Source organism: Aythya marila (genome assembly GCF_965140915.1).
Source record: "Aythya marila genome assembly, chromosome: 15".
In the NCBI taxonomy this organism is placed as follows: Eukaryota; Metazoa; Chordata; class Aves; order Anseriformes; family Anatidae; genus Aythya; species Aythya marila.
In genome coordinates this window covers 4,714,396-4,738,634 of record NC_139056.1, presented here as the reverse complement: position 1 = coordinate 4,738,634, position 24,239 = coordinate 4,714,396, and the positions used below count along the sequence as shown (strand labels likewise).

The 24,239-nt window shown below is 49.1% G+C and overlaps 1 protein-coding gene across 1 annotated transcript in view; it reads right to left on the bottom strand.

Annotated features, from left to right (window-relative positions):
- Nucleotides 1-1,094: 1,094 nt before the first annotated feature.
- The window catches only part of LOC309883806 (syntaxin-binding protein 4-like), a gene marked incomplete at its 5' end in the record, with an annotated part of 40,110 nt that continues 16,965 nt past the window's right edge, over nucleotides 1,095-24,239 (bottom strand). The window contains 17 exons of the mRNA XM_082772187.1: nucleotides 1,095-1,879; nucleotides 2,675-2,732; nucleotides 4,012-4,142; nucleotides 5,087-5,136; nucleotides 6,311-6,427; nucleotides 6,741-6,929; nucleotides 7,156-7,221; nucleotides 7,725-7,817; nucleotides 8,440-8,567; nucleotides 9,527-9,623; nucleotides 11,792-11,889; nucleotides 14,033-14,105; nucleotides 15,738-15,891; nucleotides 16,311-16,417; nucleotides 16,610-16,751; nucleotides 19,095-19,215; nucleotides 19,958-20,043. Of these exons, the coding sequence (XP_082628313.1) occupies nucleotides 1,774-1,879; nucleotides 2,675-2,732; nucleotides 4,012-4,142; nucleotides 5,087-5,136; nucleotides 6,311-6,427; nucleotides 6,741-6,929; nucleotides 7,156-7,221; nucleotides 7,725-7,817; nucleotides 8,440-8,567; nucleotides 9,527-9,623; nucleotides 11,792-11,889; nucleotides 14,033-14,105; nucleotides 15,738-15,891; nucleotides 16,311-16,417; nucleotides 16,610-16,751; nucleotides 19,095-19,215; nucleotides 19,958-20,043 (1,816 nt within the window). The 3' untranslated portion in view covers nucleotides 1,095-1,773. The remainder of the gene's footprint in view (nucleotides 1,880-2,674; nucleotides 2,733-4,011; nucleotides 4,143-5,086; nucleotides 5,137-6,310; nucleotides 6,428-6,740; nucleotides 6,930-7,155; nucleotides 7,222-7,724; nucleotides 7,818-8,439; nucleotides 8,568-9,526; nucleotides 9,624-11,791; nucleotides 11,890-14,032; nucleotides 14,106-15,737; nucleotides 15,892-16,310; nucleotides 16,418-16,609; nucleotides 16,752-19,094; nucleotides 19,216-19,957; nucleotides 20,044-24,239) is intronic.

The following is a 24,239-nucleotide window of genomic DNA, read 5'->3' as shown; positions in this document are numbered from 1 at the left end:
CTCATATTTTGGGAAAATCCCATGATCATTGGGATCAGTAGCAAAATTCCTGTTGAGTTCCACAAAACTAAGGTTAGGCCTAAATAACTCTGTTTTTCCCATAACTTGCTTCTTTCCCACTAGGTTTCTCAGGTGCCGTTGGGTGTATGTAATGACACAACACAGCTGAAGACCTGCTACTTCCGAAAATCTCGTTTGTGCTGTGCTCTGGCAAGCATGGTGAGCAGTGGCTGGAGACATCACCCTGGAACGGAGCCTCCAGCCAAACTTTTGCAGCTTTTGAAGACATGTTGCTATCAGCAGATCAGTATCTGCCACACAAACCCCAGGGGAACTGGAGATGCTTTTCCAGAGACAGGGTAGACCAAACTGGTGAGACTGGGTTTGGCTCTGTGCACCTCTTACCTGTCTTCTTGCAGCTTTGCCCTACCTGTACAACATGGGATGAGAACAAGGCCGTAGGGGCTGAACCCACAGGTAACACCAGTAATCGCTACCGTTCCACTGAAAAAGAGCACTGGGGAACAAGCTGTTAACCACAGGCTATCCTAAAAGATTCATATCCTTTAAAAACATCTCCTTCCTGGGAATATTCTTGTGAATGGTCCAAAGAATTATGTTCCCTTTTAAAAGACGTCCTATAATTTATTTTCTGAAGCATTTCTTCAAAAGATTTAATAAATCATGAGCCATTATATCAAATTTGACCAAAATTTCAGACTAGTTAGTTATGTGACTGTGAGATTCCATCACACAGGTAATGTTTTAGCAGTGAGGTGATAAGAGTATAGTAGATATTAACATTTTAGGCTATAAAGGACCCACATGCCTTGAACTCCCACAAAGGAAAGCTGAAGTAATTGTAAAGAGTCCTGTGTAAGAGCTAGAATGCATCCCATTTTCCTGCAACTTCTAAATGCACTTTGCTGTCAGCTGCCAGAGTAAGAGGGAATTAGAAATGGGTATTCCGCTCAGAGGCACTGGACACAGGGACTGCAATCAGAACCCAGCTCAGAAAGCCAACACCTTGCAAGCAGTGTGATCATTTTATTTGCCAGACCTTGTGTTTGCCTCAGATCTCTACCGCATTCTTTGCTAACCACATACAAGCTTGCATCGCACGTATCTAATTTCCAAGTGATGCCGCGGGCCGTTACTGAAGTCTGTTCACTGTGTCCTTCCCGGCGCTGCGGGGAGCGCTCGGTGTTCGGCAGAACGTGGGCACCAGTAGCACGCAGCCATCTCCAGCAGCTAGCTGGGACGGTGCTTTCCAGTTCAAGCACTGAAGCTGAGATAAGCTATACAAAAAGAATGAAAAGAGAAGTACCTATCCTGAGACAGCTAGGACACTACAGATTAAGCTGCTTTGATTATAGTCACTAAATGTACTTTGGTTTTTCGTATGAAATACCAAAAGGAATCTGAGTCCCTTGGGTAAGTCCATGCTCCTCTTACTACCCAGGATCCAAGCTCTAAAAGGCTGCCAGTGAAATCCAGGCCTGTGTAACCTCTTGAGAATATTTTTTTTCTATAAAGCTGCAAAACCAAGAGCAAATAGCCTTGTACAATAGCTCAGAGGTAGACGCGCAGGGGAGGATGCTGAAAAAGTCTTGGGCGGTTAGTCAGGAAGAATCAGTCTTGCATTAGAAAGCTTGTTTCTCTCTCTGCTTTGCCTGGAAGCTGAAGCACCCATTTCGTGTCCTTGCCATGTCCCAGTGCAGCAGCCGCGTTACAAGCGGTCGCAGATCTGAGCACGAGCAGGTCACGGGAGATCTATGTCGGCTTCTCAGGCAGCTCCTTGGTGGGACTCGGTGACTGCGGCTGGTCAGCCTTGTTCTGGCTCGGAGGGGGGGGCCACGTGGTCTTCTGATGAAGATGGCTGAAACAGAAATGTATGCTTCTGTAAACTGGGGGAGGGATACAGAAGATAACATGAAGACAAGACTCGTCATTGAGTAGAGAAGAGAGGCAGCCATGGATCTCTCACGGCTCTTTGATTGTACTGGCCGTCTGTTTTGCCTGAAAACGCTTTTCCTGACTTGAAATGAAGGCTTGCAAATGTCTGCTTTATAGCTAACAAACCCTGCCTGCAGATTCTAAGGTTCAGTTAAGGCAATCAGCTAAGACAGTGGTCAAGCCTCAAAGGTATACTCTTTCAGCAGATATTTTCAGGGCATGGCTCTGTTAAACATAATTCACTTAAGAGGTTTCAGAAACAATCTTAGAAGACTGGAGACCCAAACAGAGCCGTGCTTGTCCCACTCTCCTGGGCTTGGACCTCATGGCATCCTAACACCATGACAAAAAAGTCTAACACATTCATTGAGGATTTTTCCCATGCTGAGAACTCAGTGGTCTTGAAAAGTGCCAGTTAGACAAGCCACAGAACCATAAATTCCCATCTGGCCTGAAGAAAAAAAAATCACACTTTAGAAAACAAAACAAAGATCCACGAATTCACACTGTACTTCATTGTGCTGGGCAGGAAGGCTCTTGCTGTCTAGGAAATGACTTCTTTCTCTGACATGACCATCTGGAGGCCTTGACTAGATTATCTGGTTAAAGGTTGTCAAGCAAAAAATTTGATTAAAAAAAAAAAAAAAAAAAAAAAAAAAACACACACAGGAATTCTTATTGTGTCAAAATTACAGAGCAAGACAGTTTTGACACCTACTCCTTGTAATTTGGGATTCCTTCAGCAGGCAGGCACTGGTCCCTGTCACATGGCGAAGCTGCAAATGTAAGCACACAACCAAGTGAAGGGTTAGAAAACACACCCAGTGCAAGTATCACAGCTACATTATGATAACATGCATTTAAATAATGCAGACACACTGGAAATGCTGACACATTCATCTATTAGGTTTAATCCTTATAGGCTACAATTATTTTCCTCGTGTCTTGTGTTCTGAGAAGTGGCAACGCTGGACTGCAGCGCAGGAAAGGCCACGGCAGTATGGCTGGGTGATGAAGAGCATCAAAGAGTAAAGGCTGGGCATATATTAGGGGTTGTACGTTCATCCTGTGATGAGAAGAAGGAGAAGATAAGCTCTTCTTTTGCAGTGAAAGAGACAAGTGGGGTCGAATAACTGCTGCAAGAAACGCTTATGGCTCACAGAATAATCTGAGAATCCCAGACTGGGAGGTTATTCATACTGCCATGGATGCTATGTGCCTGATTTCCTCCCATCCACAGCCACGGGAGTGGGAGGCTGCCTAGGCTGATGGATTTGTACACCAAGGAAACGGGGAGATTACCATGCCCCTCTGCTCAGCGCTGCTGCTCTCGTACCTGGATGGTGAATGCAGGTTTGGATCCCCAGTTCAAAGCTATTGAGAAGCTGGATAAGGGCCAGCAAAGGCAGCCCTAGGGCTCATAACCTGCAAGGGGAGCTTGGGGAGGGCTGAGGAAGCCTGGCAAAGGGGAGGCTGAACGGCAGTCTTGCACCACCCGCTCCTACTTCAAGGGCAATTACAAAGACGTTGGAGCCAAACTCTTGCTGGCAATGCAGACAACATAACTGGGGGCAACAGCCACAGATCGCACCTTGGGGAGTTCAGACTAGACGTTAGGAAAATCTGTTTCTACATGGAGCATAATGCAGCTCGGGAACACATTATCCAGAGAGGCTGTCAAGATGCGGCTGGCTAAAAACCACTGTAGATCTAATCTAGTGTGGGTGATGGTCCTACAAGGAGCAGATTTGACTATTGTTCTCCAGCAGTCCCTTTCGTAGCGTTTCTGTGATTCTTTAAACCATTCCTCTTAGTTTCTCCTGGGTAAATGCCTTTCCTCTGGCCCTTTTGACTCCTTATACCATGAGTCTACTTGTCAGATTCAACTACGAGTCGTATGGGAACATCTCAGCATGAGAGAATTAGGAGGCTTCTTGGGAGGCTTAGCTGGTATAGCAAACAAGTACGGAGGGTGGCAGAAGCTGTAAATAACACTAAGCAAGCATCCTTCAGACTTGCTTGGATTCAGGTTGCTCTAGTTAGTTTAGTGCTTACCATCCTTGTTGGAGAGGATTGGTGCTAGCAGTTCTTTAGCTTCTGACAGCAAGAGGTCAACAAGATCTGAAGATGGAAGAGATGTATCTGAGACTGCGTCTGTTTTATCCTCTTCTGTTTCACTGTTGACTCTTATAAATATGGAAAGTGCCATCAATACTTCTATCATGGAACAGTCATTGAAAATCCTGGCCAGCTTCTTCTGAAGGATACTCTACGTAAATTCTGTGCATTCAGAGGGGAATTGCATCTCGATCTCACGGCATCACTGAAGAGTCTATTTTAGGCACACTTGCATTGTTGTGTTAGACAGAAATATAAGATATACTATCAACGTTTTTTGATTGTTTGTTTGTTTTTAGAATTTCTATTTCTTTTTAGAATTCTTCAAATTTTTTTTTTCTTTCATTATCACAGAAATAACCATCTTGGAAACCTAACCATTAAAAAAATTGTTTTCCCTTACCATCATTCTTAAAAATCAGCATTTTTTAAGAGTCAAGTCATTATCAACAATACTGTGACTTTTCAACAAATCAACCAATTTTACAAAAACAAACGAAATACCACCAGAGTTCTCACAACAGAGTTCTGATACAGTTTTTGCAAGTGATAGGAGATAGTTTGAAGGGGAGTCCAAAATCCTGAACTTTACTTCTGTAACCAGTCATGTAGTTAAGAGTTGTGTTAGTTCTTTGCTTACACTATTAGTTTCTGTAACTGCTGACAAACAAGGCCATGGTCCTAAAGCCAAAGACTGACTTCTAGTAGGAAAAGCAGGTGAGTCACAACTCTGCTTCTTTGAAACAGCTTGCTTAGGGGCTCTGCTAACAAGAGCAGCTTAATCAAAGGAGTGCTTCACCTACTCATTCCCCAGAACAGCCTGAAACAGAGGTGAAATGTTCCCAAATACCAATTGACCTGTAACATCCTGATCATCTTTTCCCAATAGTTTCATTCCCAAAGTGACAGTATTTTTAGAAACTCTAGGCAGGTTATGTGTGAATCACCTTCCCCTGAGAAAGGTCAGGAAAGGAAATGTTCCTGTTTGCAGTTCCCAGAAGCCATCTCCTACCTTTTCTCATCTGGTAAATGACTGGGTGTGCTCAAGACCTTGTGAACGTTCTGCCATAAAAGAAAAAAAAAAGGGGGGGAAAAAAAGGTTTCAAACTTGTAGGAATGAATAATTCCTGAGAACAAACCTCATGGATTTTTGCTGCTGATCAGATTTAATATGACAGTAATCAGCTTCTGCTTATTCATTGCCCTTGAAGCGAATATCTCAAGGCCTTTTGCAACACAGGCAACATGCACAGCCTATGCAAATATACAGACACATCTGAGTTATGCATTTTAATACCAACATTAAAGTATACCAAATGCACCATAAAAATACTCTTCCAAAGAATAGTTTTGCACGCTACATTTCAGCAACTCCATGGTTTCTGGATTGTACTTGCACATGTAATGTCTCATAATGGTTAGTGAATGCTCAATCACTACTGAGCGGTGTATAAAAAGAAGACATTTTATCCCAGTAGCCAAAATCCTGTGATGTTTGCCCCGAGGACCAAGCCAAATCCATTTGCAAAGTCCAGCCCCAGACTGCATACACCCCAGTGAACACGCCTAGTGCTGGGGGTCTAGAGGCATTTTAATTCTTCCTTCTCTGAGGCAGGGGGCACAGAAGCCATGCTTCCTTTCTCTCCACTGTTTTCTATTGATCTCAAGATCTCCTGGGACAGGTTACTAGTAGCTGTAGCAGATACCAGAATCCTAGTGCTTCCCATGCCAGCCAGTTTACTAACTACATAAGCTTTGTACAGGCAATAAAGTGGAAGAACAGACAATTAAAAGGCTAAAGCAATTCTGTATGTAATTTTGCAGGAAATCTAGGTGAGGGGAAAGCACTGAAAGAGCAAAACTACTCCTTGAGTTCACATTGGCTGTGCAGGGAAGCAACTGGCCAGCCAAAGGGAAGGACAAAATGCACGATTTTGACTGTCGTGTCCAGAGGAGTTCCCGGAGCAGCAGGGAAGGGTCGGTGAGCTGGGGACAGCAGAGCCACAGGGCAAAAGCTGCACCACACTGTTTACATGGCTCATGGGTAAAGGAACATGCATGAGCTTGTTCCCTGGTTTCTCCTAACCAACAGACAGTGCCTTGTTAGCATGAGAAAGAATAAAAATAAATAAATTTCTTGCTTCTGGACCAGGAAATCAGTTGGACTTGCAAAATCCTTGTTAAGGTAAGAGGCCACAGTGCTGCCACCAGCACCAAAGGCAGCTGAGTACATCACCTGCACAAACAGGAGCAGTTTCCTATTGCAGATCTCCAGGCGCTTCCGTGAGACTTCTGATTTCCGTAACTGGCCGTCAGCCAGGGACAACTGTCTTTTCAGTTCCAGGATGTCCTCCTAAGACAGGGCCAGAGAAGAACAAAAAGGAGATGATGACACTCCAGCCTTGGCTTTTGGAAACATCATCTTACGGCATTTGCTACAAGCAGAAAACCACAGTCCTCTTGGAATGGCTGGTGGTAATCGCACAAACTATAACACATACCCAAAGACTGTGCTGGCCTTGTTGTCATACACGACAAATAACATATATGCTACGGTCATTTTCACCTTTAAATGAAGGAGATAGAACCCCCAGAAGAAGGGTCAGCAGGGTAGGCTTTTTCCCCTCCCACCGGTCTTTTCTTCACAGACGCAGAGGTTGCATTACCTCTATTTCAGCCACATGTTTTGCTTTCTTCCCTGCCAGCTGCATCTTCAGTTCTGCAATTTCGGCTTCCAGCAAGTGGATCACTTCCTCGTAGTCCTGCTCTGCGCTGTGAGCCTGCCTCTGCACAACCTCAGCCATCTGCAGCTTGCTGTGCAGCGTTCGGTTCTCGGAGAGGAAGCCCAGGGCTTTCTGGAAGCAGCGAGAAGTTGCGGTGTATGCGCCACGTCCCCCTTGGCCGCCAAGCACCAAACCCACCCTGGCAGCCTCTGTGTCCCAGGGGTGGGTCCCAGCTGGAGGCTGGGACACAGGCAGGAAGAGCCCCCACAGCTCAGCCTTTCCAGGTCAGGGACAGCCTGAGGGTGTTGAATTAAAACCAACATCATGAGACACATCCAACAACCAGCTCTGCACTAACCTGGTTCAGCCGCTGAAGCTCATCTTCCATTGACTTCTTACTGTTTTCCACCTCTTTCAGGAGAGCCTAGGGAAAATATTGTCACCAGATTAGAAGCAACAAGCAACAGGACATCCTCTAGAAGATGCCCTGCTCTTTCAGCTCCTACCCCCAGAGCAATACAGATGGCAGCAGCCACGTGTGCTCTTGCCCTGTTGCTGCACTTGGTGGGCTGCGACCTGCATGTGTGCAGGGTCCCCGCTGCACCCAACCACAGTGCTGGCAGCTGTGCAGTCAGGTGCATCTGTCAGCCATGGGCTTGAATTATTTGCATTATAAGGTGTCACAGCTTTAAATGTACTTCCTCAGTCTCAAAAAAAAAAAAAAAATAGTGGCTGCATACTCTTTAAGTTATAAGCTTTTGTTTGAGCTTGAGAGAAAGCTGGAGGTAAGGAGAGGAGTGGGTGGGAGCCTGCTTGGTGCAGAGGAGACCCCTCAGCAAGGACAGGCCACCCCACAGCCTCCCATATGACCAGAGAGTGCCAGCAGAAGGCACCAGCTGAGGGGTCTGTGGGGAGGAGAGGATCCACCTTTAGCCGTCGGACTTCTTGCCGCAGGTCCGTCATCTCCAGCTGCAGCTGCTCCAGCTCCTCGCTGCCGTTGCAGCTGAGCGAGTCGAGGGTCTGTGGGCCAGAAGGCAGCGTTAGCACCACTCGTGTGCTACCAAAACCATGGGGTAGATTGCAGACCTGCTAGATCGCAGGTGTACTGCTTTCCATACCCAGAATAACTATTAATCTTGGTAAAGGTGTTGGCATTTTTAGGATTGGAAGGCACACTGAATAATTCAGCTGAAGGATTCCCTCCCCTCACCCACCAGAATTTCTGCCTCTGATCCCTGACATAGCTGGAATAGCTGTGCTGCAGTGAATTTTCATTTTGAGCCAAGTGAAGTTAGTTGGGATTGATTAATTATGGCTAATTCTCCTGCATCACTCTGAGTGACATAGGCTGTTTCCTTCACATCACCCCATAGGTGGTGGTGTTGCTTTATTAAAACAGAGGACTCTTTTACATAATTTCCTATAATAAGAATGATTATGGGATCCTTCTCCCTTCTTTGTATAACTCAAGAACAACCAGAACATGAGAATATAGCTTTTCCCTTAGAATCCCATGAATTTATGTATCAAGAAAAATAGTGTTCTAAGCAACGCTGCACACCTGCCCCTGCACAGCCCCACAAAAATCTGCTTCCCCCGGGGACGGTGCAGCCAGGGCTGCCTGAGAGCCAGTCCAACTCACTGGGGAGTGAAACGCCGACGTGTCCAGCAGAGTGGCCACCTCATGCTGGGTGAAGAGCACAGAGCTGGAATCCAGGCCGGCCTCATCCAGCTCGTCCTGCATCACGTCCCTGAGCGCTTGGAGGAGATCTGCGAGAAAGAGGTGGCTTTTGCAGGGAGGGGAGAGAAAAGCACTGCTTTGGGGGGAGAAAATGCCATAGGTTTGGGGAAATCCCGACCGACAGGCAGAGCAAGTTTAGAGATACCAAAGAATCTTCTCTCAGTTCTTTGATGGTCCCAGCAAGCTTAAGTAAGTTCACTGAATGAGAGAATCACAGAATGCTTTGGGTGGGAAGGGACCTTAAAGCCCATCTGGTTCCAACCCCCTGCCATGGGCAGGGGCACCTCGCAGCACACCAGGTCGCTCAAAGCCCCATCCAGCCTGGCCTCGGGCACTGCCAGGGATGGGGCATCCACAGCTCCTCTGGGCAGCCTGGGCCAGTGCCTCACCACCCTCATAGGGAAGAATTTCTTCCTAATACCTAATCTAAATGTACCCTCTTTTACTTTAAAGCCATTGCTCCTACATTGCTGATAACCATTACCAGACCGTTTTTTTTTTTTTTTTTTAATAGTGAAAAAATGTCAAATTGAAAAAAAAATTGTACTTCTAAATAACAAACCAAACAAACAAAAGACAACCTCCCCCACATATTTGCAGTTTTCACTGTTGTTCTCAGAGTTCTAAAATTTCAATCCCTAGCGCCATTTCTCTGACCCATGTCACCCACCTGCCTGCTGGCATTTCTCATATTTTTGACTTAAACCAAACAATCCAAATCAATGGCTTCAGCACTGCAGGGGGGTATTAAATGGACAAGTCTGAACATCAGGATTTGTTCTGTATGGAGGAGAGCCTCGTGCAAGGGGCCGCATGGGACACACGCAGCCTGCACCGAGGACGGGAGGTGTTTGTGACTTCCCCTAACTGCCTGTGAGCAGTGCCCAGCAGGGAGCTTCTGGCCGAGCTGCTGCCTTTCAGCAGGTGCCTCTCAGCCATCAGGAAAGCTGCACAACAGCTCAGAGCCTGCTGGCAGCTGCCTGCTCACCTCCATAGGCCACCGTCCCCTGCGAGTCTGTGGTCAAAGTTTGCCGTAGCTGCCTCTTCTTCTCCTCTGTCACCTCCAAACCGAGGTACTGCAGAACCTGCAGCAGGAACAATGAACGTTTAATAAAAATAATAAAAATAACTGCATGAAAAACACCGCTGGGAAAGCACTGCTGTGGAGTAGAAAGCAATGCTTTCTCCTGGAAGCGACTCTGCAGGCATCACCTGCTGGAGGAGCAGGCTTGGGCTGGACTTCCAGGCTCTCCTTTCCCACAGCTGCACAGAAATGCCTGTTCCTGAAGCCAGGGACACGTTCGTGGCCCTCCAAGAACATTTTGTACAGGCGGCAAACAGATTTGCAGCTATTACAAATGGGCAGGAGCTTTATCAAAGCCTGTGGAGCTGCAGCAATGCTCAGCTGCCAGGAGCTCGGCCTCTCTTCTTTCTGCCGAGGAACCGTGCTTGGGACCGAGCAGATAAAAGCTGTTCACGGGGTATTTCCTGCGGCAACGGGAGACATTCAAACATTTTGTCTCTCACTGTACCTTTTGCTCCCTTACTATGCATGATGCGCTGACTTCTGATACGTATCAACTCAGCCCCTGGGCGCTGCACAGAAGTGGCTAAACCTGTGCAAACGCCACTTGGTGCCGGCGGCAGCAAGGAAAAGGCTTTAAAAGCCAATGTCAGGCTCGGCAGAGAACCTGGGAACGGGCCAAAGCTAAAGGTAGAGCTCTTTCCCTCAGCTGCCGCAGGCTGCACCCACAGCTCCCCCTCGCAGGGGTCCCCCCTGTGTGTCACCCCCCACCCAGGCCCAGGGAAGGGAAGGGAAGGGAAGGGAAGGGAAGGGAAGGGAAGGGAAGGGAAGGGAAGGGAAGGGAAGGGAAGGGAAGGGAAGGGAAGGGAAGGGAAGGGAAGGGAAGGGAAGGGAAGGGAAGGGAAGGGAAGGGAAGGGAAGGGAAGGGAAGGGAAGGGAAGGGAAGGGAAGGGAAGGGAAGGGAAGGGAAGGGAACCGCCGCAGGGTGGCAGCAGATGCCCGCCTGTGCCCCGCACCGGGCCGTGGCCGTGCCCCCGCTCCCCCAAAGCCGGCAGCACCCCGGGGTGGGGGTACCCCACGCACCCCACAGCCAGAGCGGGGAGCGCGGCCCCCTGCGGGTGCTCTGCCTTTCACCGGGGCTTTGGGTGAGCAAGTGGGCAGCTCTGCTCCTGCCCTCGGACGGTGCCCTCGCAGTGAGTTCTCCTCCAAAAGCTGGCAGCCCTGCCTGGAGCCCAGCACTGCGGCCACCCCCGGGAGCCTTCGGCCTCTCCTCTGCCCGAGGTCACCCAGCAGTGAGAGCAGAGCCGGGGGCTGGGGGGCTGCTGCCCCCCCAGAGCTCCCCGCATACACGGTGCAGCCCCCGGGGCTTCTGAGCTGCCTGCAGCACCCACAGGTGGCCGAGGGGAGCCGTAACTCCCCCAGACACCCCTCGATGCCACGGTGGGGATGTTTCACTACGCCCTGTTCTCCCTTTGGAGTTCCTGAGGCTGGACACATCCTCCAGCAAACTCAGCTGAGACTTGGTGATAAACACAGCTTGGGCTCAGCTGCGATGCCTCTGTCTCAATGATTAGATGCAGTAACTGCAGCGTGTGAGCAGCGTGATTCCAGGAGGGAAATCAGTGCTCAGGGCACTGCACAAGGAGCCCCTGCAGCCCCCAGCACGGCCCGGCTGGCCTCATGGCGAGGAACTGGGCAGCAGCAGGCCCTGCTCGGTGTAGGGCACCGTGCACAAATTAGAGCACCGAGCAAGTGCAGTAGCTTTATTCAGCCAGGCTGATTCCCTTGGACTATTTCTATTCAGTTTTGCACTTTGTAATCCCTCCGGAAAGCAAGTGACCCAGTGACCCCAATGCTAATACCTGGCGCTGCCCTCCCACGCTCCACTGAGCCACTGGGGCAAGTGGAAAGGTCTCGACCTGTTCCTGGCTCAGGCCTCCAGCAGGACCCAGCACCCCGGGCTGCCTGCGGGTGCTGCTCCACCAGCGAGACCCCCGGGGGTCCCGGTCTCTTTGTGGGGGCACAGCCACAGCAGGGGCAGTCACAACCCAACAGACAGCCACCCCTGCTGGCGCACAGACCCCCAGGTCCTTCGTCTGGTGAACACGCTGCACATTGCTCCCCAGTGCCCTCCTCCTGGCCTTCCTTGGTGGCCCCGCAGCTCTTCCACGGCAAAAACAAGGCAAGGAGACCACTGGGGGAGCACCCTGAGGAGAAGAGGCCACTCACCAGGTCCAGCTTGCCGTCCTTGAGGCGGATGTGGGGGTCCAGCGCTACTCTGGGCTTGGTGCCTGCAGCCACCCCCTGGCTGGGGGCTGAAGTGGGCGCTGAAAAGCCAGGAGGAAATATTAATGGAAGAGTACTTGGGTAAAGGAAAGAGGGCAATTTGGGGCAGAATATATCTGCATAAAATACATTTCTGTGCAACAGAGCAAAATCAAAGAGCAGGATATTTTTTAAATCCGCGCCTGGAAGCCCAAAGCAGGCCACCATGGAAAAGACTGGACACTGGGGGAAAGACAAACCCATGCTGAAACTGGGCTTCCTCCTGGCTTAAAATGGGGAGTTTCACCTGGGGACCTAGGAATGCCGAAAGGCCACTGTGGAAATTTCCAGTCAAGTTTTTTGGGGTCTTGGAGTCTGTACTTAAGGTGATCTATTTAAAAGAAAACATAAATCTGCTTCTATCCTGTCTACTTTAATTGATTGAGCAAAACTGAAAGCCAAGTAGCAACATCTTAGAAAATACAGCCTTGGCCTTTCACAACACCTGTGGAATAGAGAACTGAAGCATTAAGAGCAATGAGGAAAAACATTGGTGCAAGACTTCTTCCCTCCCTGAGACTGCGAAAAGCCTTGAACCCTTTTCCCCAGCTGTTGGGGCAGATTATTGGGGTAGGAGCTGCATGCACTGCGAGCCACAGAGGGAGCCTGCAACAAGCACAGCTGCAAGGTTTTGGTGAGGGGAGGAAGGGCAGCTGCTGCACGGGCTGAAGGCTGTTACAAGAGGGGAAGAACCAGGTGCTGACAGCTGGCTCCTCCTTGCTGTCGCTGCCCTCAGAGCTCGGTGGTGCAAAGTGCAAATCCCACTGCCATGCCCTGGTGCTTGTGCTCCTCCATCCCTGGAGGAAACCTGCAATTAAGTCACGTCCATAACAAACCGTGCCATGCCCTGGGAAAAGGGCTGGCTCTGGAGGTACGGGACGGCTCCGCTCACCCAGCAGCCACCAGCCCAGCACAATCCCTCCCTCTTTGTGCCAGTGGCACAGGACTGGCCCAAGGATCAACTCCTTTCCCCTGCTTGGGTTCTGCTCTACAGCCTGGGACCCCCAGTCCTGCTGAATGAGCCTGCCTCTGGCCCACCCCAGCACCTCTCACCCTCCTTGGCCGCCGGGCAGGAGCACGGTGAGCAGCAGTGAGGTGCTGCAGACGCGTAATCCTCCTAATCCTGGCATTCATCCGCTCTGCTAATGCCAGCAGCTGGGAAGCAGGAAGAGGTAATAAATGGGGCTGCTGGATTGGCCACCAACACTTCGCTCCCCACGTTCAAGGGCAGAGCTGTTACCCTTCAGTGCATGGCTAATCAGGATTAGATCCACGAGGCTCTGCTGTCAGCTCTGGGCACACAGATATCCAGGGCATCCGCTGGGCACCCACCGACAGGCAGTCCCTGGCCCAGGCTCCAAGCCTGGCTGCTGCTCTTTCAAAGCCGGCTGTCTGCTTTCATGGATGACAACACCGACACAAAGCCTCCCCAGCATCTCACATTAAAACAACAACCCAAAAAAAAAAGTGTAATAAAATCCCTCAGCTAAGTCAGGAAGCAATTAGATCATTGCTATATTGCCTCAGTGGCCCAGGGCCCATCACTGGGTGCTCTGGCTGTCTGTCGGTGGTGGCCACCTAAAAGCCTCCCTGAAACCAAGGCTTGCTGGGGACTCACTGACATGGTAAGGAAGATCCTCCAGGCAGAAGCAATGACATCTATAAACAATTTTCCAGTTTGAACAACTGAGAACAACCTTAATGCCTGTACAATGCCTGGGGCTGCCATGCACAGTACAACCATCAGGAACTCACTTTTTTCCATACTGTGTCTCCAAGGGCCCCTCGTTCCCAGCAGATGGGAACGTTATATGCAAGGAGACCTGCTGGATCTTTGCACATGGACAAAGATGCTGCTGCAAATGAACTACACACTGAGCATGGAAAAAGTGCTGTTTCCTATTTCCAGTCCTCCAAATACCTTAGTAAAGAATTTTGCTATTATTAACCAACATGGACATAGTTATTACCTGTTGAGTAAACCACCTTCCCTCTCTCCCAGTGGGATGAATGTCATAACCGCACCATTAGATTCCACCAAAGTGGTATAAATACTGATCAAAATTAATTTCAGCATCCTCAGCACTGAGGAGCCAAGGCTGTGTTAGCTGCCTATACAGACAGAACCACTAGCAGGACTCTTACCTGAGACAGTAAGCTCTGGTGGGCAAATGTCTGGTGACAAAGAAGGCACAGGAAAATGATTTTCATGTCTATTCTAGAAAAAAGAAGACAAAAGGACACAGAATCTAAGCAGAAACTGTTGGTGTAAATATAGAGCAGAGCACAGGAGATCAGGAGAGAGCAACCCAACTGGCCTGCAGGAAGCAAGAGCACCCCATGTCCCCGTCCTGGCTCAGGGACAGGCCAAAAGAGGCTCTCAAGGGACTTCCCGCAGCTCTGGGTGCAGGTCTGTCCCTGAGCCAGCTCCAGATATCTGGCAGACAGAAAACCTGAGTTCATTGTTACTCTGAGAGCACAGGTGAGTTTGACTTTGTGAGCTCTATCTGTAGAGGTCCTCTCTAAACCTCTGTGTCCAAAACACCAGTGAGTTCCTGGTTCTGACCATGGCCAGTTGAGTTATTTACCGAAAACACCTCATTATCAGAATGAGAATGACTGGAAGCAGAGATGGGTGCCCACCCTTTCTGAAGTACCAGGTCATGGGCTGAAGCACAAGTGAAAGGGGAAAAGGGTCACAGTGTAGATAAACTGAGCCCACTGAGACAGTGTGTCCATAGCTGGAATCTCAGAAAGAGAGGCACGGAGCTGATGCTGAGGACAGACGGGTGGATAACATGGGAACCTAAACATTCTTTCCCTGATGTGGAGCCCTGACCTCAGTACAAGTTAAATTCTTCAACAACAAAGTGAGGAAAGGAAAAATTTAATTCCAGTCAGCTGTGTGATTTCGTATAGGTACACAGCACTACACAAACACACCTTTCTGCTGGATGATGAACAATCTCTCCATACTACTCACATATACATGTATATGAGTAGCCTATGTATGTATAGGCTAAGGCTGACTTTCATAAACATGTCTGCAGCCTGGCACACCCAAAGGCAACATGTACTTGCCATTTCTGCAAGTCAGTGTCTTCACAGGGTCTGGAAAGAAAAACCTTTTTTGGAATGATGCTTGTACAAAAGCAAACTCCATCCAGCCTTGTCCTATGGAAGCTTATGGGGAAAAGGGCAGAACACACACCAGGCATTGCAGCAATCCAGGAAATGAATGACAAAGGCACGAAACCCGATCACAGGCCTAAATTATTGTGGGAGTTGTGTGGTTAAATCCTGTCTCACCACGCACAGCTCAAGCCCTCGCCTCTGCAAACACAACATGGAGCTAGGCTACACAGGAAGAATGAGCCTGTCTTATCATTAGGCTGGTGAGGAGCAGACACGGGCTGCTCAGGAATGCTGTGGATTCATCCTCATCAGAGGTCTTTAAGAACAAAGAGTCATTCCTGCCTTTGGGTAGGAGACTAGATCAAACCGACTCCTGCGATCCCTTCCAGCCCTGTGGCTGTGTTGAATGAGATGCAGGTTGCTATCCACAGATTATTTTTTTTAACCTGAAACGTCTGAAACGTCTGAATGCAGGCCCTGGAGATGAAACTCCTGTCATTTAGCTCCACCGATTCTTCGCTGTCTCAAACCCAGGACAGAAAAAACTGTATTTCAGATTTAAAACACCTGGCTGTAAAATGAGGCGACATTCATCAACATTGCAGACTTTCCACAGCCCAGAAAGACTACTACAGGGTCCCTAAAAAAGAGTTTTCTGATCAAAGAGAGATCACAGGACTCATGTCTGTGGTCTTAGACATGAATTTCAGCCTACCTCTGGGGACCTCACGTGGACCTTCAGTCTGCAGGAACTCAGACCATTTCCCACAGCCTTTGGCGGTGGCGACGGGATGTTGTTATGAACTGACAGTCCGGGATGTAACCGTCCCCGTCCAGGAATAAAGGCCACTTCTGTGTTTCCCTCGTGTCTTAAATGAACAATAAATACAGGACATTTGATTAACCAAGAAAGTATAACTTAAATTTGCAAAATGTTCATTCCCACGGTTCTTTCTCCAGGACAATCTCACTTAAGGCCATGGAACCTGCACCAGCATGGCTGGATTACCACCAGCCGGGTTGCTTGTTTGGACTTCAGCTCTTTTGTGGAACTCTGGTAGACAGTGATAGCAGATGTATGTGAGGACCAGAACAATGTGAAGGTCTTCATTACGCTTCAGGATGATCCAGGCATTCAACATTTCCTCGTATCACAGCCATCTCAAAGTGCCATTCAAAACTAACATGCCTCGTGCCTCCTGAAGCGAAACTTTGGTATGACACAAAGGGTTTCTGCCTAAGATTCAACATCACTGTGATGATGACAGGAAATACACTACACGCCTACCTGAATTTGGCTTTTGTAATGATTTTTCTGGCCTCTTCAAGTGTGCTGCCCACCAGGGAATCTCTATTGATAGCAATTAGTTGGTCACCAGGTCGGAGCCGGCCATCCTAAACAAAGAGGGAGAAAGTCAGAGCACTGGAAATGAATATCCCTCTGCCCTACACCTTCTGCAACAAAAATCTTTGTTAGTCCATATAATGCATTATTCATCTATTCTTAGAAAAGCTGCTTCAGAAGAACTACAACTTCTAGGAGAAGTCCCCATTGCAAAGTCACTGGGGGTTTCTCCACTGACTTACCTTGTAACAGTCACCATCTGGCATAAGCTCTTGAATGTAAACCATGGGACCATCAGGTCTGTTGGATCCACCACTGATTGTCAGCCCTAAGCCAGAAGACTTTGCTATAGAAATGCTCTGGATTCCTGATTCAGTAGAGTAGCTGCAAGGGAGAGACGTTAGCAGGTGACTCGAGGTGACCTGGTTTATTTTGCCATATCTCTGAGCAATCTCTCCTTGATTTTCTTTCCCTGTATGATCTTCCTAATTTCTCCTAGTCTTTTTTGCCTCTGCATATCTTCTTCCACCCAACCTGTGAAGGAGAAGGTGAGGGCTACAGTTTCTTAGCAGACATTGTTTGTCATTAGGAAGATAATTGGCTTGCTTAATCCCAAATGTTGGGGAATACTTGTTTTCATTTAGGAAATAAGAAAGAAGAAACTAAAGTCTTAGCTAGTATATATTTGGCATCCTTGTCTCTACAACAAAAGGAAAAAAAAGGGCTGATGTAGTTATTATTCCAAACCCAGCCTAAATCACCAGAGAGCAATTTACAGATTGGTCAACTATTAAATAGCCAATAGCAAAAGTCAAAGTGAAGCTCAGGGTACACAGCTGACTTTTCATTTCAACCACGGTTTGGACTCAAAACATTGCAAAATGCCCTGAGAATCAAGCCTGTAAACTTCCTTATAACAATAACTACCACACTGAGATCTACTTTTATGGCAGTGGCACAAATGCCTCACCCAGCCAAGGCCGTGCTGAGAATGGGGCAAGAGCGAGGAAATTGGAGCCTGCCCCAAGGAGCTGCCTGCTGAGCAGGACCCAGCAGGGCACTGAGATGGTGACTGCTCGTGACTGTGAAGGGAGGGGGAGCTGGCACTTACAGCAAGAGTTTGTGGGCACCGGGATTTTACTGACACCCTGCGGACTGGGGGAGCGACTGGGCGGCACCACACCAGGGAGGCTTTGGGAAGGATTCGGTTGTGTCTGAAGGTCATTAAGCCTTTTCTTTGTTATGAGCCAGGTGCAGGTGGCATCTCTCCTTTTCAGTTTATCTCCACAGCAGCCACTCACCAAGCGATCTGCGGTTTCTGGTCCTCTGTGTGTCAGCTGGTAGCTTCAGACACAAAGATATTCCTGGGCATTGCTGGCACAGAGCTGCCCCGTGCTGCTCAGCAGTGCCATCCCCAGCGCTCAGCACCCCAGCGAAAGAGCGGTGTGCTGCCCGTGCCCTGCCACACCGACAGCAGGCCACGCATTTATGCACCATGTGTCTTAGGCTTATTAAAAAACAGAAATACGGACCCCCCCGGAGGGGGTTAACCATAGAGCGAGGATGCCTGATTTATCCAAACCAGCTGCCAAGGAGATGAGCTGGCCTCTCCTCCGTAAGGGTCTCTCACTCTGTGCAAGCAGCTTAAACCTCTGGTGCCAAATATTTGTCCTTTGCAAATCCCTAATAAAGAGCTGATATTTAGCAAGAGGATTTACTGGTTCTGCAGCGAGGCCTGATTCTCTTTAGCAGAGCCTTGGCTTGTTTACACTGGCAAAGGAAGAGAAGCTGTGGGCCCTGGCGATGAATGGTCCCAGCTCCAGTGCCGTTAACACCCTTCACGTCGTCCCTCTTGCAAAGGGCAACCCCGCGCACCCTGGAGATGAGACTCTGTGGAAAACAAGCTCTGCCTGCCCAAACCTCTGACCCTGCGAAATATGAAAGGGCTGGATGACCACATGAAAACACATACTTCATGAGCCATGGTGTCTCCAGGCAGCCACGGCTCACACCAACGCAAAGGGCATCGGGAAACGTGCTCCTGAGTCACCTTCTGGTGGCACCAGTGACCTTGCAAAGGCACCCAGCTCATGGTGTGATCTGTGGAGGTGGGGGAGCACCGTCTCTGCAGCTGGTGGCATAAAGCCATGTTGCAGAGGGCAGGGAGAGGAGCAGCTGCGTGGCTGACCACCACCCGCACACACCGACTGTCCCAGAGGGGGAGTTTTCCGCTTTTGGGGGGCGGGCTTATCCATCACAGCAAACTGCTGCTGTGATGAGGACACACAGGGGACACTCTGGAGCAGACACATTAACAGTGAGCCATTGTGTTGATGCCATGGTATAGAAGAGGTAAGGATGATCAAAGCAGTCCTTCAGACCAGTATTCACTGTTTTTCTCCCTAAGACATTGTTAAGACATTTGGTGGCATCTTCCTAACAGACCAGTGGTCTGGAACACCTCGCTGTTTGCCACACACACAAACTCCTTAAAGAGGACACGTTTTAGAGGGGCACCCCCTGCTTTATGAAGAGCAAAAATTCGGAAGCCAAGCACAGAAAGGGCCCAACAATTGGCTACTAGCTGCTCACCAAACCTGTTGGATACAAGCCTTTGACAAAGCGCGACAGGCAGCTTGCCTTGCTGGCTGCTGAGGGCAGGTCTCAGCAATTCCTGGGGCACGACACCGCGGCACAAGGGGGCCCGGCCGGCACGGCTGTACGTACTGCGTGTGGGGTGTGTGCGCTGGGTTGCCGATGAAGGGGCCATGGGAGCTGGCCGGGCTCAGCAGCAGCGGGCTCTGGGAGCGCGAGGAGGAGCCTGAGGATGTGCTTTCCAGGTATCGACCTGAACAGCAAGGTCAGAGTCAGTCCAGAGAGCATGCACACTCCAGCACCACCCTCCTGCTCTGCTCTGCCATCAACAGCTGACACCGGCTTCCTAGCTTTTTGGGGAAAGACCATGTGTGAAAGGCATCAGCATGTAATTCACGGAGAGGACACCATTAGCATCCTCAGCACATGTCCAGCACATTGCCACCCCTCTGCCACAGGGGAAGGGCTGGCAGCTTTCTGGGTTGCTGACCCAGACCTTCTTTCCCCATGCACAGGTGCTTTGGCATTCTGGTATCTGGCTTAGGTTAACCTTGTTGTGTCTCACTAAGCATTTCCCTTTTTTAAATGAAAATAATGATAATCAAATGAACGATAGCTGAAATGCTTTGAAATGCACTGTAGAAAGCTGCATCTGCAGAGATGGGTATTGCTGGCAGCCCTGTATGTTAAAGTGGAGTCTGGGTATCTGGAAGTCTGTTCTGGCCCCAGCTCAATTCTCCCTAAATTCCCCAGGTGGATGCTGGCTCACTGCCTCGCTCTGCGCAGGCACTACCAGCCGTGTTGGCTGCTCCATGCCTGTAAATGCACTCAATGCTTTCAGTAAAGAGCAGGACATTGCTTCCTTCAACCCAAACCAAATTAAATCAAATCAGAACTCCTTCAAAATAACAGTGGGATAAAGAAAACTCTCTTGGCAGTGGGATAAAGGGGGTTTCGGTTTTCCCCAAGCACCTCCACCAGTGACCAGTACTCACTGCTGCCATGCAGCACTGGTGAGCTCCGTGCAGAGCCGGTGTTGCTCTGGGAGCCAAACTTCTCCAGCAGCTCTGAGAACTCTCTCCTGGAAAGGAAAACACGGGATGGTCACCAGCTGCTGCACAAAACCATTCCCCACCCCACTGTGTGACAGCAGCGCCTTGATGGCTGTGACTTATTACTGAGTCTGTAGGGCTGGCTCCCTCCAGCAATGGGGAGCAGACTGGAGCTTTCTCACGCCTGAACCCTGCAATCTCAACAGGTTGTGCAAGGCTTAAGGTCAATGATCAATCTCATGACTGAGGATGCTGAACCAGCAGAGACATGCTAAGTTTACAGATACTGAGAGCAGAGGGTCTTCTTAGTAAATTCAAGTACAGGGAGGAGTCACAGAATCACAGAATATCTCAAGTTGGAACAGACACACAAGGATCATTGAGTCCAACTGCTGGCTCCACACAGGACCACCTGAAAAAAACAAACACGATGTCTGACAGCATTGTCCAAATGCTTGTTGAACTCCAGCAGCTCGGTGCTGTGACCACATCCCTGGAGAGCCTGTCCCAGTGCCTGACCACCTCTGGGTGCAGAACCTTTCCCTAACCCCCAGCCTGACCCTCCCCTGTCCCAGCTCCATGCCGTTCCCTCGGGTCCTGTCGCTGTCCCCAGAGAGCAGAGCTCAGTGCCTGCCCCTCCGCTCCCCTCCTGAGGGAGCTGCAGGCCGCCATGAGGCCTCCCCTCAGCCTGCTCTGCTCTGGGCTGAACAAACCCAGGGACCTCAGCTGCTCCTCGTATGCCTTCCTCTCTAGACTCTTCACCATCTTTGTAGCCCGCATTTGCTCAGTCTCTAACAATTTTATGTACATTTGATAATGTGGTGCCCAAACCTGCATTCAGGACTCAAAGTGAGGCCACACCAGCACAGAAGAGAGTGGGAACGGTGGCCCACAAAAGTTTAGCATTATCCCTCTGTCTTGATGTAACCCCCCTGCTTCATATATTACCTCACGGCAAAGGAGCCACATCCACAACATCTGGAAGCTGCTGTGATACTCAGGAGCTTTCATTAATGCTTTGCTCCCAGGTTGAGTTTGATTACCGTGTAACAACCCAGAGGTGTTTAGTCCTCCCTAAGCCGTAATCACTAGCACACAAGAGGTGTTGCTTCACGACCTTCCTCACCAAGTGAAACACGCCGAGTTCTTAAGCCATTAAGAACCACCATTAGCCATGCTTACCAGCTCCTGCATCATTTCTGTAATCCTTCTTTGAGCTGCTGTGAGCCTCTCACATCCGTTTGGATGAGGAGGCACGGAAAGGGGATGCCACGGTCAAGCACCAGCCTCACGCGCCCATCCCTGCCATGCTGGCTCTTTGGGCAATGCAGCTACCACTCCTCTGCATATGTGCAGCCCTCTCCCTTCATAACCCAACGCTTCCAAATCAAGCCAACCTTCAGGCAGAGAAGTCCCAAGGATGACTAATTTCTTACAGGTGTCATTACGGGAGAGACCCTGAAATTGCTGCTTCTCTGGCAGCAGCAGCATTAGCTGTCCACTTTGAAGGCAGGCGGGAATTCCCATGGGAAGGTGCCCTGTCGATGCCACAGCCACATGAAAAGCCTGGCTACGAGGGCTAGCTCTCACGCTTGACAGTCGGTCAAGCCCAGGACAAACCTGCAGGAAACCAGCCGCAGCAGTTTCCTCACTGAGGAGCCTGCTACTGCACACCAGCAGACATTGTGTCATCTGCATACTTTACTGGGACAGATGTTATATATTATTGGCTAGATTAGAGTCAACAATATTAAATGATGAGTGAATCATCAGCTCCTTGGGTTCCTGCTGGAAGTGCTCTCAGTAATTTACGTCTTCCCATTTGCAACCAGCTCATTAACTAACTTCAAAGAATTATGCCTGCCTTATCTAATATTGCCATCAAATGTATGCCTTATTTATTCGATTTAATGCTAATTTTAAATCCATGTATCACACAACACTTAGTGGAATGCCTTGGTGAATCCAAATATTTTGCATTGACATTGTTGTCTCTATCAACTAAACCTATGTCCTTAAAAAAAGACAACAGCTTTGTTCAAAAACCCCACCATCTACAAAGATATTCCAGCTGACAGCTTCATAGCACTAGACACTGGAATATGTCTGAGCACTGGAAAAAAATTAAGCTTAGAAAGATCCCATAGCAATAGGGTGCAGTTTCCTGTCCCATGGTTTCCTTGGGTTAAGACTTGGATGGCTCATCAGAGTTTTCCCAATTTGCCAGTGAAATTTCTACAGGTCATTCAGACTCCCATTTCACTGGTAACTCACGTGGTGATGGAGTTATCCCTCCATAACCTATTGCAATGGCAGGGCTGACTTGCTGGAAGCTAATACGTTATTTCCAGTGATTACCTAGCCATCCGCAGCTGGGTTTTTGTTTTGGGCTGGGTGTTTCTGTGGTCATCTATTGTTACATTTTCCACAGATAATAATTCGTCAGAGCATGGAACAGGTTATGAACTTAAAACAATGGTTAAAAAATTCTTAGTCAATGCAAATGCAACTAGTCCAGCAGCTCCTGTGTTCTTTAACCCTGCTAAACAATGCAGCCCCAATCACCAACCCATGCTGTCAAACCTTTTGCTACAAGCAAGGGCAGGCAAGGCTTGGGCATTCTTTGTTGTTGTTTATTTTGAGTTGTTAAGGTCATCCACAAAGCGAGGCAGCGTTCATCATTGTTTGCTGCGCACCGCGACTGCTCGGCGAGGGACAGGGTGATGACCTGCGTCACACGCTGCCCTTCTGGCTCCTGCTTTGTTGGTCAATACTGCAAGCAACAATTCCACCGAGGACATAAACACATGACTAACTTGAAGCTTATCCCAGCAGCAAGCAAGACACTTTCTGGTGTGAATCTCCCAAGAATTAATTTTGTGCTCAGTGTTGTATTTGAAGGAATTTGCGAATGGGCAGATGATGCCCAAACATTACTGATTAATGAACAAGTGCACTGGAAGAATGCTAACAAGCTTTGCTTTGTGCTTTCAGACGCTAAGAGACTTCAGAAGTCATCTTTAATATTTAAAATTTGTCCCTTATTAAAATATTCTGAATTCTCAGGTCTCTACAAGTCTAAAATGCCCAGCTTTATTTCAAAAAAAAAAAAAAAAAAAAAAGTCATGGGGCTGTATAAGTCAGAAAGTTCATCTTGACAATCCCTTCTCCAGCTCTTTTTCATTAAAGTAAAACAGTGCAAGGGCTGGAGCATCCCTGCAGCAGAGCTCAGCCCTGCGGTGTAGGGTCAGATAATGGGGCTTGCCAGCAGTAGCCAGCTGCGGCCGACTTTGCTACAGATTAAGCAGTAGGAGGGGGTCAATCTTCCTGCAGAATATTGTTGTTTTATCTCATAATACCTTTTTGTCCTGCCCTTTTGTTCTTGGGAGAACAAAGGGCGAGTCTGACATCAAAGGTTATGCGACAGCACCGCGTCTGGAAACCTCAGCCCTGTACCGCGGCTGGGGAGAGAGGAGCCTGTGACACCGGGTGAATTAATAGCGTGCCTCAATAAACAAAGCCTGCAGGGCAGCGGGAACCCCGAACCCCAACCACTGCAAGCCTGATGCAAGCAGCAAGCGCAGCAGAGGCAGATTTTCTCACACCCAGCCCACAGCAGATGCATCGTTTACAGCTCCTGGGTGGGCGACACTCCACAGTGGTGGCCACAGGCACGGAGCCTGAGCCCATTCCTCCTCTGCACCCCAACACCGCTGCTGGGCTGGACTTTGCCATAAATGCCTGGGAAGCAGCAACCTGCACACGTGCATCACAGCTCAGGGGTGAGTGGGTCCAGGTTTTCTCTCCAGGAACAGCTAAAGACCCAAGGATACTAGGCCTGCAGGAGTCAGTGCTCGAACAAAGCAGGCGCTGAAGCTGCTTCCTATCTGTGGTGGCCCATGGACGTCACCCAAAGTGACACAGCAGCATTGCTTCGCTGGCTGGATGAAGGGATTGCCTTGCACCAGGCTGGGCAACAGCTTCAGGAACTGCCTCTTCCTGCATATCAGCTGTGTGCTTGCACACAGGCAACCTTCCTTGACTTCTTTGGGTGCAGGATTATGAATTGGCAATGTTGCAATGATTGTACGTGTAGATGTATGATTAATGCAGCAGCCCAGTTTTGACAAGATGACTGTGCGTGCCGTGCACAGATGCGTGATAAAATGCTAAATACGTTGCGAGTGCGAGGAGGTGCAGCGCAGGCAGGCTTTCTCACAGCGAC